The 16,570-nt window shown below is 41.6% G+C and overlaps 1 protein-coding gene and 1 long non-coding RNA gene across 2 annotated transcripts; one reads left to right on the forward strand and one right to left on the reverse strand.

The window, feature by feature from the left end:
* Window positions 1-1,117: 1,117 nt before the first annotated feature.
* Window positions 1,118-5,431, reverse strand: LOC139786242 (uncharacterized). The gene has a single exon (XM_071725402.1). The coding sequence runs from the start codon at window positions 5,429-5,431 to the stop codon at window positions 1,118-1,120; it is 4,314 nt and encodes a 1,437-aa protein (XP_071581503.1).
* A 4,692-nt stretch (window positions 5,432-10,123) lies between these two features.
* LOC139786241 (uncharacterized) lies at window positions 10,124-12,090 on the forward strand. The gene is made up of 3 exons (XR_011722228.1): window positions 10,124-10,542; window positions 10,913-11,004; window positions 11,135-12,090. It is a non-coding gene; the product is annotated as an uncharacterized lncRNA (long non-coding RNA).
* Window positions 12,091-16,570: the final 4,480 nt, after the last annotated feature.

Genomic DNA, 16,570 nt, shown 5'->3' on the forward strand with positions numbered 1-16,570 from the left:
ACGGATGGACGATGAGCGAGTGTCGGAGCTCGCGCTCTGGAACAGTGTCGCACGCGAGTACTTGCTCTTCTTCCGCGGGTGCCCTTGTGGGGTGAACGGGGGCAGCACCGATTGGTGAGTCGCGGAGATATCGATTAACGCGGGATCGATCGCGATCCGCCGACGTCTCGCGCGAGTCGCCGACATACGTTAACGCGGGATATGTGTAACCTACTATATACTATATACGAGATGTATTTAACGAGATTAAACTAACGATTATTAACTAACGATCACATATGTATACAATTTGGCGAGCGCCAAACATGCCGCCCACCAAAATACAACGTGTTGTATTTTATTACGCGGAGTGAGCCGCCGGTGGAACAGTGTCCATTGGTAGGGGGCACAATTTCACCAGGGGACGTACGATTGAGCCATCCGCCACCCGCACCGTGGCGACACGCAAGACGCCATCGCTACCCGGGTGTAGTGCCTCTACGCGTCCACGTTTCCAACGCAAAGGGGACATGTTGGCGTCCTTGATGAGGACCAACGAGCCGACAGCGATCTGATTGATCGAGTTTCCACCATTTGGGACGCTGCTGTAGCGTATTGAGGTACTCATGGTGCCAGCGCTTCCAGAAATCCTGGTGGATTCGTTGTATGAGCTGCCATCGACTCAAACGATTAATTTGCAGCGGAGTCACGTCGTGCGTGGGAACGGATACCAGGGGCTCCATCGTGAGGAAGTGGGCCCGGAGACAGTACTTCGAGATCTGAAGGATCGGTGCTCACAGAACAGAGGGTCGGGAATTCAAGACGGCCTCGATTTGCGCAAGAACTGTAGTAAACTCCTCGATTGACAAGACTTGAACCCCCACCACCCGTCGCAGGTGGGTTTTGAAGGATTTAACGCCCGCTTCCAGAGGCCCCGAAGTGGGGCGCGGAGGGAGGATTGAACGTCCATTTGATCGTCTCCCGCTCCGCCGCGAGGCTCATGTGCCCCTCGAGTTCGCGCGCGGCTCCCACGAAATTGGTGCCGCAGTCACTGTAGAGGAGTGAGCAGCGGCCGCGTCGTGCCACGAAGCGTTGCAACGCAGCGAGAAATGAGTCAGTAGACAGCGAAAGAACGACTTCAAGATGAACAGCTTTGATCGCAAAACAAACGAATATACAGACATAGGCTTTGAACGATGAGACTCCACGCGCTCGGCGAGTAACCAACGAGAAATGGTCCCGCAAAATCGACGCCGGTAATCAAGAATGGCTTGGCCTGACTAACGCGGTCGGTCGGTAGGGTCGCCATTAGGGGCTGAGCGGCACGCGGGTTGGCTCGAAAGCATTTATGACATTGCGATAGTACACGTCTGACAGCGCGGTGTACGCCAAGGATCCAAAATCTCTGAGCCAACAAATATTGCATGGTACGTCTGCCCGGATGTAGGTGAGCGCGGTGCATTTGTTCGATCACGAGCTCCGTGAGTCTATGTTTGTTCGGTAGTAAGGCAGGGTGTTTATTCTCGTATGGCAGCACCGACTGCACGAGTCTCCCGCCCACCCTGAGGACGCCCGAGGGATCGAGAAAGGGAGCGAGCTGGAAGAGAGACTTAGGGATCCCTTTCCCGATCCTCAGTCGGTCTATCTCGTCTCGAAATGCATCCGCTTGTACGACTTTGACTATAACTAATAGCGCGGCATGCATCTCGAGTCGATCAATGGCCAGAGTCGTGTGAGCCGACTTGGCACGAAAGCGACTTACGAACCTTAGAAGGTACGCGATTACTCTACAAATTTTGTCCAGCGACGAGAATTTATTTAACAACGAATATACCGCGTTGGGCGTATCGAGTGCGACAAGAGATGTGACTCGTTCTTCCTCGATAGGAAGGACGCCTAGCTGAGGTAAAGGTTCAACTCGAGGTTCGAAGCGCACGAGCCACTCGGGGCCCATCCACCACATCGAATTAGCCACCAGATCGCGGGGATAAAGTCCGCGGGAGCAATGATCCGCCGGATTGGTCTCCGTATCGACGTGGCCCCAGGATGAGACCGGTACCTTCTCTTGAATGAGAGCAACGCGGTTGCGAACAAACGTCTTCCACCTATGTGGAGACGAGCGAATCCAGGCAAGGACCACCTGTGCATCCGACCATGCATACTCAGCATCGATTCCGAGGTGTCCCTGAAGGACTTGACGAACGTAAGCGATGAGCTTCGAAAGAAGCAAAGCTGCACAGAGCTCTAAACGGGGAATCGTGACAGGCCGAAGCGGCGCCACTTTAGATTTAGCGCAGAGTAGGCGAATAACCACACCATCCCGGGTGACAAAACGTAAATAAATCACGGCTCCGTAGCCCAATTCACTGGCATCGCAAAAGCCATGAATCTCACAACGAACGACATTGCGTGTGTCAAACGTGCGAGGGATGCGAAGCGAAGCTAACGCGTCGATTTCCGCCTGAAACCGATTCCAGCAGCGACGAATATCTGCGGGAGGCTCGTCATCCCATTCCAGTTTAAGCGTCCATAGACGTTGGATGAAACACTTCGCGGTAAACGTGAGAGGAGCCAGTAATCCTAAAGGGTCGAAAATACGCGCCACCTCCGACAGGATAGTACGTTTAGTGCATCTGCGATCCAACTGATTAACCTGGAATCCGAAACTATCGGATTGTGAGTACCACCGAAGGCCCAGGACTTTAAGAGATTGATCTTCGCTCGATTCAAACGATAACTCGGATGGGTTACATAACTGCGGGTCGAGTCCATCCAACGCGGCAGGATGGCTGCTCGCCCATTTTCTGAGTTCGAAGCCGGCGCTTCGGAGAAGCGATAACAACTGATCTCGAAGCGCGCGAGCCTGCTCCACCGTACGAACACTAACCACGACGTCATCCACGTAAAGCGCCTCGAATAATGCGGCGAACGCTAAAGGATATTCTTCCCGATGTAGAGTCGCGAGCTGGAGCAAGCAATAGATCGCCAGGAACGGTGAACAAGTTGAGCCGAAAGTAACTGTCTTGAGAATGTAATCCAGGATAGGATCCGATTCCGAAAACCGCCAGACAATGCGTTGGTAGTCGCATTGCTCCGGGTTTATCCATACTTGGCGAAACATCTGTTTCACGTCCGCAGTGAGAGCCACCGGTTCGGCGCGAAATCTAATCAAGATCGCGAGTAAATCTTGTTGTAATTTCGGACCGCTAAGTAACGTGTCGTTCAACGATAGCCCGTTCGCGCATCGCGACGAGGCGTTGAACACTACCCGTAATTTGGTGGTAGTGCTATCGAGTTTGTACACGCCGTGGTGAGGCAAATAATAAATATGACCATCCGACGGGAATGGATCACGAATTACTTCCATATGACCGCTATCGAGATAGTCTTGCATGAATTTATTGTAACCGATTCTATACTCTGGGTTCGATTTGAAGCGACGTTCAAGCGCGCGGAGACGACTAACAGCTATAGAACGCGAGTCGACGAATGTAGGAGGATCCGACGCGAATGGATACAAAACCACGAAACGGCCCGAGTGGTCACGATATGTGGTCTTGGCGAAGATCTCTTTGCAACGCCGATCTTCTTCTGAACAAGGAGCGTGTTCCGGCACCTCATCTAATTGCCAAAGGTTGCTCACGGATCTCTCGATCGACTCGAGGGTGGTAGCGAACGAGCGCAGGGGTGCCGATTGCACCGTTGAGGATACCGCACCTGTCAGTACCCAACCGAATATTGTATTGAAAGCGTCAGGTTCTCCCTCCCCTCCCTTACGGCGGCCGTCGCGCAACACAGATACAAACGATTCAGCTCCCAAAAGAATGTCAATATTACCGGGCACACAATACTCGGGATCCGCGAGCGGCAATCCTTTCAAATGATTCCACGACCGGACTTCGACTTTATCATTAGGCAACGGCGAAGTTATACGCGAGAGGACCGTAGCCTCAATGGAAAAACGAGTATCGTGCCGACCTCGCGCACGAATTACAAAGGAGGTGAGGCCCTTCGTTGTAGCCGCCTTAGTCTCGTTTACAGCGAATACGGTCGCACTGTGCTTGGTGCGACGGAAGCCGCCTCTCTGAAGGCAGCGTTCTGTAATGAAATTGGCCTGTCTCGCGCTATCCAACAATACGCGAACGGGTAGCGCGTTGCCGTAGGCGTCTATCACCTCGGCTCGGACGGTGGAAAGCAGGACGACCCGATTGGCTAGACTAGCCATGGTGACGATTGGTTTGTTCTCTGATTGAGGAGCGTTCGCGGAGTCCGGAATGACCGGAGGCGCGGTCACGGATACGGGCGCAGAATCAGACTTAGCGCTCTGACCAAAATGTAAGAGCGTATGATGTTTCACGCCGCAGGTTCTACACGTCCACGTGGAAGGACAATTGTTCATGCCATGCCCCGGTCGCAGGCAATTGAGGCACAACTTCGAATCACGAGCCGTCGACTGTCTTTCCCTCGGCGAGAGTTTGAGAAATCGCGGGCACTTTGATATATAGTGCTGTTCCTTGCACACCGGGCAATCGGCCGTGTGCGTTACGAATGACGAGACCGACGCAGACTTGGATTTGTTCGACGAGGTGGACGGACCCGCGATGGCCTCGAGAACCTTACAGTGCTCCGAAAGAAACTTCGTAAGTTGATTGTATCGCGGTATCTCCTCAGTCCTATGCGCTGATTCGAATTTTTCCCGAAGGGAGCGGGGAAGCTTGTATAACAAGAATTTCAATAGGAAGAAGTCCCACGAATCCGTCGGGAATTTCATCAAGGAGAGCGCGCGCGTATTCTCGGAGAACGCATCTAACAGGTTGCGGAAGGCCTCGGCCGATTCTGTCTTCAATGGCTTTGAGTCGAGCATTGAATTTAAATGATAGTCCGCGAGCTTTCTTTTATTCCTATATCGAGAGAGTAGGGAGTCGTAAGCGATCATATACTGATTCGAGGAAAACGCCAAGTTTTTAATTACGTTGAGGGCTTCCCCCTTTAACGAGGCCATCAGGTATTGATACTTTTCTCTCGCGGAGAGCTGCCGGTTCTCGTGAATCGACGTGTTGTACAGGGCGATGAAGGACGGCCACAGCGAGAGGTCACCCGAGAATTGCGGCAGCGCGATCTTAGGCAATTTGACAGCCGAACTATGGCCCGCGGGCTGCGTCTGAGCGTTTCCGTGCGATGCGCCGGTGATAAGGTGATACCGGCTCTTTACGGCATAGTGCATTTTGTCGAATGCGGCTCTAATCACGTCCTCGGCCTCGAAATCCGCGGTTTCCTGAATGATTTTCAGGTAAGCGTTCTCGAAATCCTCCGCGAGTTTCGCCACGCTCGGATAGCGGGCGAGAAAATTCGCGCGGATCGCCGTGTCTGTCGCGGCTTGCAAGGAGAGATTGTGAATCTCTCGTATCCGCCTAATGCACAATTCGCGACGAGCTTCGGCGTTCTTAGGCATGGTGCGAATAAACGATAAGAAATAGATATATGACTATTTTCCCGCGAGGAGGTAGAGAGGAACAGACTGATTCAGCAAACAATTATTATAGCAGAGTATATACGAAGTCAGAACGGTCGAAGGACAGCGAAATATAATCTCGAGTCGACGGCAGCTCGAACGATCCACAATAACAACGAGACACAAAGACTCTGAGTTCGACCGACAGAAAAACTGAGGCAAAACAATAACGTCCGCTCGCCAAGGTGACGAGTAACGGATGGCTCCGTTCGAAATATCGGAGCAACGGCACTGTGGTATATTCGCGAAAGAATATTCCTTAATTCTAACGTAATAAATCGTATCGTGCACGCGAGCGACAATGACGATTTGATTGCACAATTAATTCGACGGCAAGAGCGATCAGCGATAATGGCGCGCAAGGCTCCGCACGTGTATTCTCGTCGCGAGCGGTTGCGAGCGAGAGATATCGAGGCGGGCGAGCTAGGCCGATTAATATGTAGATGCACAAGCGCGAGCGAATTAATTTAACGATAGCGATCCGCTATAAGGGATGCTTGATATCGAATTTACGAGGTATTCTAGCGAAAGGTCGGCGGTATTCACTAACGCGACAATCCGGCTCGAAGGACCAATGCTCGGGGGGTGCGTAAGACCGTTCCCGGATTTGCGATTGTCCGCGAGATTTTAGGTTCGAAGGACCAGAGGAGGTGTATCCCGTCTCCTCAAAGCGAAATGAAAGCGATAGACAACGAGAAAAAATATAACGAAAGGCGACTCACCGTTCGGGGGGTGCCGCCGTCACCTGGAGGATCTCTCGTGCAAGCTCGTGGACACGTGCAGTAAGCGCAGGCGAGGCACAGGCAGCAGGCAAGGCAGCAGGCTAACAAAGCAGCTAACAAGGCAGCTAACAAGGCAGCAGGCGATCTCTCCGAGGAGCGAAACTTCTAGAGCTCTCGGACTCCGTATTGGTAGTTGAGTGTGTTCATCCCGACGGATGGACGATGAGCGAGTGTCGGAGCTCGCGCTCTGGAACAGTGTCGCACGCGAGTACTTGCTCTTCTTCCGCGGGTGCTCTCGTGGGGTGAACGGGGGCAGCACCGATTGGTGAGTCGCGGAGATATCGATTAACGCGGGATCAATCGCGATCCGCCGACGTCTCGCGCGAGTCGCCGAAATACGTTAACGCGGGATATGTGTAACCTACTATATACTATATACGAGATGTATTTAACGAGATTAAACTAACGATTATTAACTAACGATCACATATGTATACAATTTGGCGAGCGCCAAACAATTGTAATAATATTAATACTTGAATATATTTAGACAATATATGCATTATAATCGTATGCATTAGAATGTTATTTTCTATGTATATTTTATTAATTAATAACAATTGTTTAAATTTTCTTCATGACGGAAGAGACCACCACCTTCTCGCGGTTTTTGTCGAGCAACATGTACGTCGTACATTCATGAAATACAAATACGATAGGAATATCGATCTGAATTAAAAATAAAATGATTTAAATTTTGCTTTTATTTTATTTTTGTTAAGAAAATTTTAAATATACATTAATAACACATTTATTACAAGATATTATTAAAAAAAAAAAAAAAACGTACACGTTGACCAAGAGTGGATTTCATTATTTTTATAATTCTATATAGCTATATTGGAAATGGAATGAGACGTATTTCAAAGGGGATGGGGGATTGAGTGTAAAAAGATAGAATGAGCAGTGTTTCTGACTTATTAATATTTTTTAATGAATAATTAAAACGGTCAGACGGTCAGTGAAAAGGGATATAAACGACTTAACTGCACCAACGCGAACCTCCCTCGCTGTTATGGGCTGCCGAAAGTACATAAGAACTGCTTTCCACTCCGTATTATAGTTTCTGCGTTAGGGAACCCATTGTATGAAATAGCCAGATTACTACACGATACTCTTGACCAAACTGTACCTAAACCTCTTTCACATGTAAAGGATAGTTGGTCTTTCGTTGAAATGATACGCGGTGTGAGAATTGAGGACGATGATATATTGGTTTCTTTAGATGTGACTGCGCTTTTTACTAACATCCCTAAAGACTTGGTCATCAAAGCCATAGAAAAACGATGGAATTATATTGCTGAGAATACTAAACTCAGTCTTCCTCAGTTCACACATGCGATAGATCTTATTCTAAGCTCTACCAGTTTCTGTTTTGACGGACAATTTTACGAGCAAATTTTCGGTAGCCCGATGGGTTCTCTCCTCTCCCCGATTCTCGCAGATTTAGTTATGGAGGATTTGGAAACACATTGTCTGCAGTCGCTGAGTTTCATTGTATCTTTCTATCGTAGATACGTTGATGACATTTTCGCGGTAGTCCCTAAGTCAAAAATGGACGAGCTACTTGAGACATTTAACAGTTATCACACAAGACTTAAATTTACTTATGAAATTGAAACAAATGGTGCATTAAACTTCCTTGACACCACTGTGATTCGAGAAAAGAATGCATTAATAACTAATTGGTACCGAAAACCAACGTTCTCGGGACGCTATATTAATTATTTCTCGAATCACCCTTTCAGATATAAAGTCAACATTATACGTAATTTAGTGGATAGGGCTGTTTTACTCTCTAATACTCGGTTTCACTCTAATAATATCTCAACAATTAGAGAGATACTCTTAAACAACTGTTTTCCGATTGATGTCGTCAATAAGTACATTAATGTCCGACATGGCGAGTTAATGAAAAGATCGAATAACCCGACTGATGCGAGTGCAGACACGTAAGTGTGCAGAGATCCTGTCAATTCTGTAACGATACCGTATGTTGAAGGCCTCAGCGCGAATATTGAACGTACAATGAGGGGTGTCAAGTTCAAGACACTTTTAACGATTCCAAAGAAACTGGATTGTGTAATTAAGAAAGGGAAGGACAAATTACCGACTTCCAAACAGACCGAACTAGTATATGAGATAGATTGTGTAAATTGTGATTTTTGTTACATTGGACAAACGAAGAGACATTTAGAGACACGCATAAAGGAACATCGAAGCGACGTTAAAAAGCACGTTGATAATCATTCTGTGGTAACTAAACATCGGCTCACCCAAAACCACGATTTTGATTGGCCCAATCCAAAAATTTTACACAAGGAGAAACATTTAAAAAAAAGAGAGATCTCTGAAATGTTTTTCATCAAGAAGAACAAATACACTGTCAACCTCAAGAAAGATACGGAGAATTTGCCCGTGATATATGATCGAGTTATTGAGGCAGTATAACTTGTAATGAGTTCGGTCTGTTATTGTAGCATTTTAGAACGCTTTTATTTAGTTTATGATTTGGTTTGCCATGTGGTACTTTCAAAACACGTCCTACTGTAATCTGTCATTGTGTATGTACAATGCGTATCATTGTGACTTTGAACTTGGCACGGAACGGAGCTAGTGGAGAAAATGGGCTGTGTAATTTTCTTCAAATTTTACATTGCGACTTTCATGAGTTTATTATTTTATTTTGTTGACGCACCTTATTTGTAAGTTTTTACGATTTATCTCCGATTTGTCTTCCACTTTTATATTCTACATATTTATACCGACATATTCGTTTCTAGCGTGGCATTCGCACGATGTAGCTTGGACACAACATCTGGCGATGCATGATTTATTGTTGCGTAATTATGTATAACATCTCACTTGAGAAGGACCAAATGATGGTCGAAACGTCGTGAGTTTAATAAATGGAAATTGGCCAGTTGGGTCGCTCAACTCTGAATTTTATTGTAATAATTAAAGATACCTAAATTCTTGTATACACGTATGTAACGGATATTGCTAATTGCGGATTGTTAATATTTTTTCTACAAAGATTAACAATTATTTAAATTTTTATATAATGTTAAATAAATACAATTATCGATTATGATACAATATTACGCGCACGCCTTACCCTACGGAAGAGTTACCGACTGAAACGTCTCGTCGTATCGCCGCGCGTCGCGCGACTCGAATTCTGCAAGAACGAAGGAGACAGAAAATCATATATCCGTCTCTTTCTTATTGCCCGACGTTGCCCGACACACCGACAGGGCACGAGACTTGTGTGCGTATGCGACGGAGGCCGATCTGTGGCATCACTGGCGCGATGTGCGACCTTTGCGCCCAAAAGACAGGCATGGCGCCTGCGCGAGCCCAAAGTGGGGGAACGAACAACGGTCCTCCCGGACAGTCCTTCGACAGACACCGGTCGGATAACATATTCGTGTTTCCGCTAAATAAACCGCGATCGTTGGGCTTATCGAAGGTTGGGTAAGTTAACTTTTTTTTTAAACTAAGTTAAGTTAAAGTTAACAGCCTTGAAAATTTAACTTAGTTAAGATACAAGTTAATCCATAATGAAATTAATTGAATTAAAAGTTAAGTTAATAATAATTTGTAATTAAAAAGTTAAAAGTTAAATTTTTTTGTCGCCACGCTGAACCAGAACCGAAACGAAAACGTGATTATAATTGATCATATCATTCAACATATCGACTGATACATTTGCGACGGAAAAAGATTTCCCTCAGGCACTCAAACGTGCTTTTATACAATATAATACCTCGATACCATCTTCAGCTCATGTTGAACGGTTGTTCAGTGCAGGAGGACTCGTTTCCTCCTGCACTGAACAACCGTTCAACAATGAGCTGAAGATGGTATCGAGGTATTATATTGTATAAAAGCACGTTTGAGTGCCTGAGGGAAATCTTTTTCCGTCGCAAATGTATCAGTCGATATGTTGAATGATATGATCAATTATAATCACGTTTTCGTTTCGGTTCTGGTCCAGCGTGTTATTAAATATAGCGTTTGTTGTAAAGAGGTGGAAGCCAGTGGCCAGATCGACTATACTGCGTTTAGTGCGTTCACGGAGATAAGTAATAGTGCTGCGACTAGCGTATACGAAATGGGGCATTCTGAGCTTTGTGATTGGTCAATTCTTCTAGAAGCATACAACCAATCACACTACACGGAATATGGCCCCCCATATAGGAGTTGCCAGATGTTACAATGAAACCAACGCTTGGCCAATGCTACGGCAGTCAATTGTCGGCCAAGGTTCTATCAGCCAGTGCTGGGCTATCACTGGCAAATAACTGGCTGCCTACCTATATAGAATAATCCGGCATTACAACGAAGACCAACACTTGGCCGATGGTTGGCAGCCGTACGTCGCCCAACATTCTGTCAGACAGTACTGGGCCATCACTGGCAAATAACTGGCTGCCTACCTATATAGAATAATCCGGCATTACAACGAAGACCAACACTTGGCCGATGGTTGGCAGCCGTACGTCGTTCAACATTCTGTCAGACAGTACTGGGCCATCACTGGCAAATAACTGACTGCCTACCTATATAGAATAATCTGGCATTACAATGAAGACCAACGCTTGGCCGATGCTACGGCAGTCAATTGCCGGCCAAGGTTCTATCAGCCACCCGTGTAAAAATTTGTTAGGGATGGCCTTACATAACATAAGGCGCCGATCATTAGTTATTAGGGATGCCATAAGAAAGGTTTCCTTATTTTTGTCTAGTAAGACCCTTGTAAAGATTTGATAAGGATATTTTAACTCATAAATACTTATTTATTAGGGCTAACCGGATGAGGTCCCGATCATTATTTATTAAGGATGCCATAAGAAAGGTTTTTCTTATTTTTGTGTAATGAGGCCCTTGTAAGGATTTGATAAGGATGTTTTAACTTTATAAATATATTTACGAACACAAAATTTCGTAATAAGCCGGCACTGGTTTCTGACATTCACCCGACATTAAGAAATATTATATCATATATCCAATTCAAAATTTTATTACTCTTTTTAAACTGAATTTGTTTCTTAAGATAATTTTTGAAAAATTATATATTTGCGCTGGTTATGACATATGTAGATTGTATATAACACTTACATCAAATTAAGAAGTAGTCTACCATGTAAGGCAGTTGGCTCACGATCCAGAGGTCCCGAGGTCCCGAGTTCGAATTCCACCAAGGTAAGTGTGTTTTTCAAATACGAGAAAATATTTATAATCATAGACTGCATCTTAAGAAACAAATTTAGTTAAAAAATAGTAATACAATTTCAAAATAAATAATTTTTTTTATGTCGGGTGAATATCGGAAATCAGTGTCGGCTCGATACTGGCTCGATACTGGCACGTAGCATTGTATCAGAAATCTGGCACCTGGCAACCAGTATTGGCGCAGTACTAAACCGATCATAAATCCTGTACTGGGGCAGTACCAGTAGACAACGGCTGGGCCAGTACTGTCTGCCAGTATTGGGCCCAAGTTATCATCCGGTACTGGCGCCAGTACCGCGCCAGTAGTGTTGCCAGTACTACGCCAGTACCCGAACTGCAACAACCAGTACTGGCGCAGTATTGGGCCGTTTCGTATGTAAACAAATTCACAGTTGAGTTCGAGAATCAAGGTCCTATACTATAAATGTAGAGTTGTAGGCAGGCATCTCGCGACGCCTTTATTTATGGCATGGTTTACTTCAAGAAAGTTAAATTAAAAGTTAATAGTTACCGATAAAATGTAACTAAATTAAGTTAAAAGTTAAAAGTCTAAAATGTAACTAAGTTAAGTTAAAAATATTTAACTTTTTAATTTTTTAACTTAACTTTTATCTTTTTAACTAGACACTACCCAACCTTGGACTTATATCTAGTTATATCCCGCGGAAAAGAGTTAAATATGTTTTAAATATGGTTTATATTAGTCATTTATATGAACGAAATTAAACTCAAATAAAAACCAAATATTGAATATAAAAGTAATTAAATTTAAATATGTTCCAAATTTGGATCGAAATTAAATTTAAATAAGATCTTGCTATTGGATTTAACTTGTCCAGGCGCATATATGGATCATATTAATATTTAATAAGCATCTAACCATCCTGAGTTCAAATTTTATTTGTATTTGAAACAAATAAAATTTTAATTAACACCCAAATTAAATTTTTATTTAATTGAAAGTGTTCCCATTGACCCATCATATATTCATATTTAATCAAAAATTGTGATTCATAAGATTTTAATAAACCTGCGAGTTATGTTAGTCTTGCGTTGTAGTCTGTTAGGTTATAGGTTTATTATTGAATTTTGTCATTATCAACCACAAATCTGCATGTTTAATTATGTTAATTATTTTATACTGTCTACATCGTACATATATTTTATAATTTCAGTTTTAGTTATGTAGGTCATTGGCTTCCCACGTTCCCACATAGCATGCATATCAAAAAGACGTCCAGAAGATATCCCGAAGATATATTTAGGAGATAGGATATCTTCTCGGGATATCTTCGGGACGTCTTTTTGATATGCATGCTATGTGGGTTTTTAATCATTTTAAATATATATGTATCGAAAAACAGGCAAATTATGTATTTTCTGTTAAGACATGGATATTTCATCATTTCGATATCGATTCAAAGCTATTTTGATTTGCCTGTCAAATATATAATAACATTGCCATTATATAGAATGCAATATGAATAAAAAATTATATTGTATTGGCAGACATGGATAATGTAAATATTTTATAATTTGAGCATTATAATAATTGCGTTACAATATTAATTTTTTTAGGCTTCCATTTCCATTAAATAGTTACTTTATAACTGTAAAAGTCACAACAAAATTCCTGTTTGTAATTTGACAATTTTGAAAATTAAAATATTATATAATAGGTACATTTTCAGTACTACATCCGCTCATTTATTAAACAAGAAGTTAAATTAAGCAACTAATTAAATTATTAATATTAAATATTAATACAATAAGATATTTGTATTTACATTTATCAAAATAAAAAATAAGTTTAATTATGAAAATAAATATTAATAATTGGACTTATTAAAAATTAAATAATTTGTTCAGATATTGCGCTCGAATTCTTTTCGCGTTTTACAACGCCCGATCGTTTCACATTAGATGGCGCGACGCGCGAGTCGCCACTCTCAAAGAGCCCCCGCCTCCTTCCTCACTCGTTAGGTGTCATGGCCGCACTTGCTTGCGTTTCTTCGAACGTGTCGAGTCCGTTATTTCTTTCTTGACGGATTGATCGTTGCGGCGCGTGTTTTGGAGACTAACCGAGCGAGAGTCGGATCACCAGGGAGAGCTCACCGCCAGGAAAGGGAGAGCTGCGGCAGCTAGCGTCCGAGAGGGAGGATCGAGGCGAGGAATCCGGTTCAGTAAGCGGAGTCCTTAAGGAGGTTGGTTAGTTCTCGGTGCGAGGCAGGCGGCGCGGCAGGGGGAAAGCATATAGGTTAGATTTTCGTCGCGTGAAATAAACGAATTTTAGCAAATAAATATGTGGAATGCATTTAATTGCTGTTTCTTAAGGTTTAAAAAGAGTTGTTTGTACAATTGAAACCCAAATACGTTATTATCCACATTAAAATGTGGAAATAATAAATGTGGTCCTGTTTTTTTTATTTTTACAATTTCTTGATAACTATAAAGACGAATCATTTCAGTCTTCGAGAAAGTTTTTCCTAAATATGTAAAGAGTTATTTGCACCTATTTTCACTAAATTCTTATCATTTTTAATATGCTTTCGAGAGTTACATTACAGGTTAGGTAACATTTTTGCTGTGTCGCCCGTGTATAAGAGAGAGACAAGAGTATAACTTCAATAATTAATTACTCGACAACCATGCAGACGATTATCTTCAACTTTGGCATATATGGACGACAGATTCCCATAGACGAATATTCTCCATTGAACTAATTCTTATCAAATTGATTTGACTAACTACCCTCCTTAAGAGATTCTCATTGGGACGCCATATTTGTTACTTTCATTTGAGGGTTCATATTTTTAGGGTTTATACCGTCATTTTTTAAGGATTAATCATTAATTGAAGGTTAACTATCACTTGAAGGTTAACCATCATCATCCGAAGAAAAACTCTTAAAGTTGGGTGTGATTTCGGACCGCCAATTGAAGATTAACCTTCAAATGATGGTTAACCTTCAATTGGTCCGAAATCACACCCAACTTTAAGAGTTTTTCTATGGTGTTTTTTTAACGGTTAACACCAAAAGTTGAGTGTATTTTTCCATAAGGGTTCAGTTTGATTAAGTATATAAAAAATGTCTCTATTTTTATTCTTTTGAGCTAGCAAATTGTATTCTTGGTTTTTATGGTGATTAATATTTTGTGCAACTGCATCAATCTTTTTGTTGCTAGCGATTAATATTTGTTTTTATGTATTCGATTACTGCGCAAGTGTTGCGCATTTCGTTAATTTTATCAGAAGTTTACTTATCTTCTTTTTGTACCACTGGATTTAAAGCAAACCAATATAAACACAATAATTGTAATTTATAAACGTTTTTTTTATCTTATAACTCATTCTCTGTTGATACCATATTCTCTAATCCCATTATTATCCTAATTAGCAGACAATGTTTTTTAAACGTTTGAAAAATATTTGAAAATCAGTTTTAAACACATATTACAAAACGTTTGAAAAACATTGCCTGTTGATTGAAACCGCAAAATTTCGGCAAGCTACAACAGGGGCTGGATTTTTGAATTTATTCGCAAGAGAAAAGTATGCGCAAATTCTACTCTTACAGAAAAGTTGCAAGTTGATCGCATGGCTTTTAGTTAATCAACTTGCAACTTTTTTATAAGAGCAGAATTTCCGCATACGTTTTTCTTGCGAATAAATTCAAGGATCCAGCCCCAGGTGCGCGCGCGCTGTGCCTTAAAAGCCTCATTAAGAACGTATAAAGGTCTTATTTGAATTTAATTAAATTTAAATTAGATTTAGAACTTATTAAGAACATATAAAGGTCTTATTTGAATTCAACATATTAAGAACATATAAAAGTTTTATTTGAATTTAATGAAATTTGAATAAAATGTACAACTTATTAATTTCATATATGGTTTCAATAAGATTAATATTTAAATTGAATATATTAGCTAATTAAATCCTTATTAAGCCAAATTAAATACGAATATTTTGATGATGAAATGATACTGTAAGAAGTACGTATATATACTTTGTATACTACGAAACATACGTACGAGTATACACGTCGATTAAGAATATACGACATGTATTCATATGTTCGATATTTTTAATCGAAATGTATATCGGTATTTCTTCTTATATTCTTAATTAAGTTTTATATATAGAACAAATATGAGCCATATTAATGCAGTTATTCAGCATTAATTTAAATCAAATAAAATTTAAATGGAGATTTTATTAAGGTCCATATAAAGTTCATATTTAACTGTTTTCCGCGGGATGTAGGGTGCACTACTCATATATCATTATATCTGGCTTCACATACATTTATATACGATTAGATATGGTGCTATATCTGGTTGTATATAGCGCCAGATTAGTCACATAAATATATCTGGCTATATATGACTGCATATATAGTTGTATATAATGCTATATCTAGTTATATGTAGAGTGCACTACTCACATATCATTTTATCTGGCTTCACATACATTTATATACAATTAGATATGGTGCTATATCTGGTTGTACATAGGACAAGATTAGTCACATTAATATATCTGGCTATATATAACTGCATATATAGTTTTATATAATACTATATCTAGTTATATGTCGGGTGCAGTACTCACATATCATCATATCTGGCTTCACATACATTTATATACGATTAGATATGGTACTATATCTGGTTGTATATAGCGCCAGATTAGTCACATAAATATATCTGGCTATATATGACTGCATATATAGTTGTATATAATACTATATCTAGTTATATGTAGAGTGCCCTTAGGAAAATTTACTTAAAGTTTTTTAAAGTTACTTAAAGTATTTTAAAGTATTATAAAGTATACTAGCCGTAATAATAGTATACTAATAGTATAATAGTAGACTAATAGTATACTGACAGCCGAGCGTAAAGTTTTCTTTAAGTTATTAACCTCAATAAAAACTTTATAAGCAAGTCGCAAATATACTTTAAATTTACTTTTAACAAACGTAATACTTATAAATATACTTTAACTTTACTTTTTATAAAGGTAATACTTAAAGCTAATTTTAACTTATGCGTGT

This window comes from Temnothorax nylanderi, unplaced genomic scaffold (assembly GCF_030848795.1).
Source record: "Temnothorax nylanderi isolate EJ_2023f unplaced genomic scaffold, tnyl_v1.0 TNYL_tig0990_pilon, whole genome shotgun sequence".
Lineage (NCBI taxonomy): Eukaryota > Metazoa > Arthropoda > Insecta > Hymenoptera > Formicidae > Temnothorax > Temnothorax nylanderi.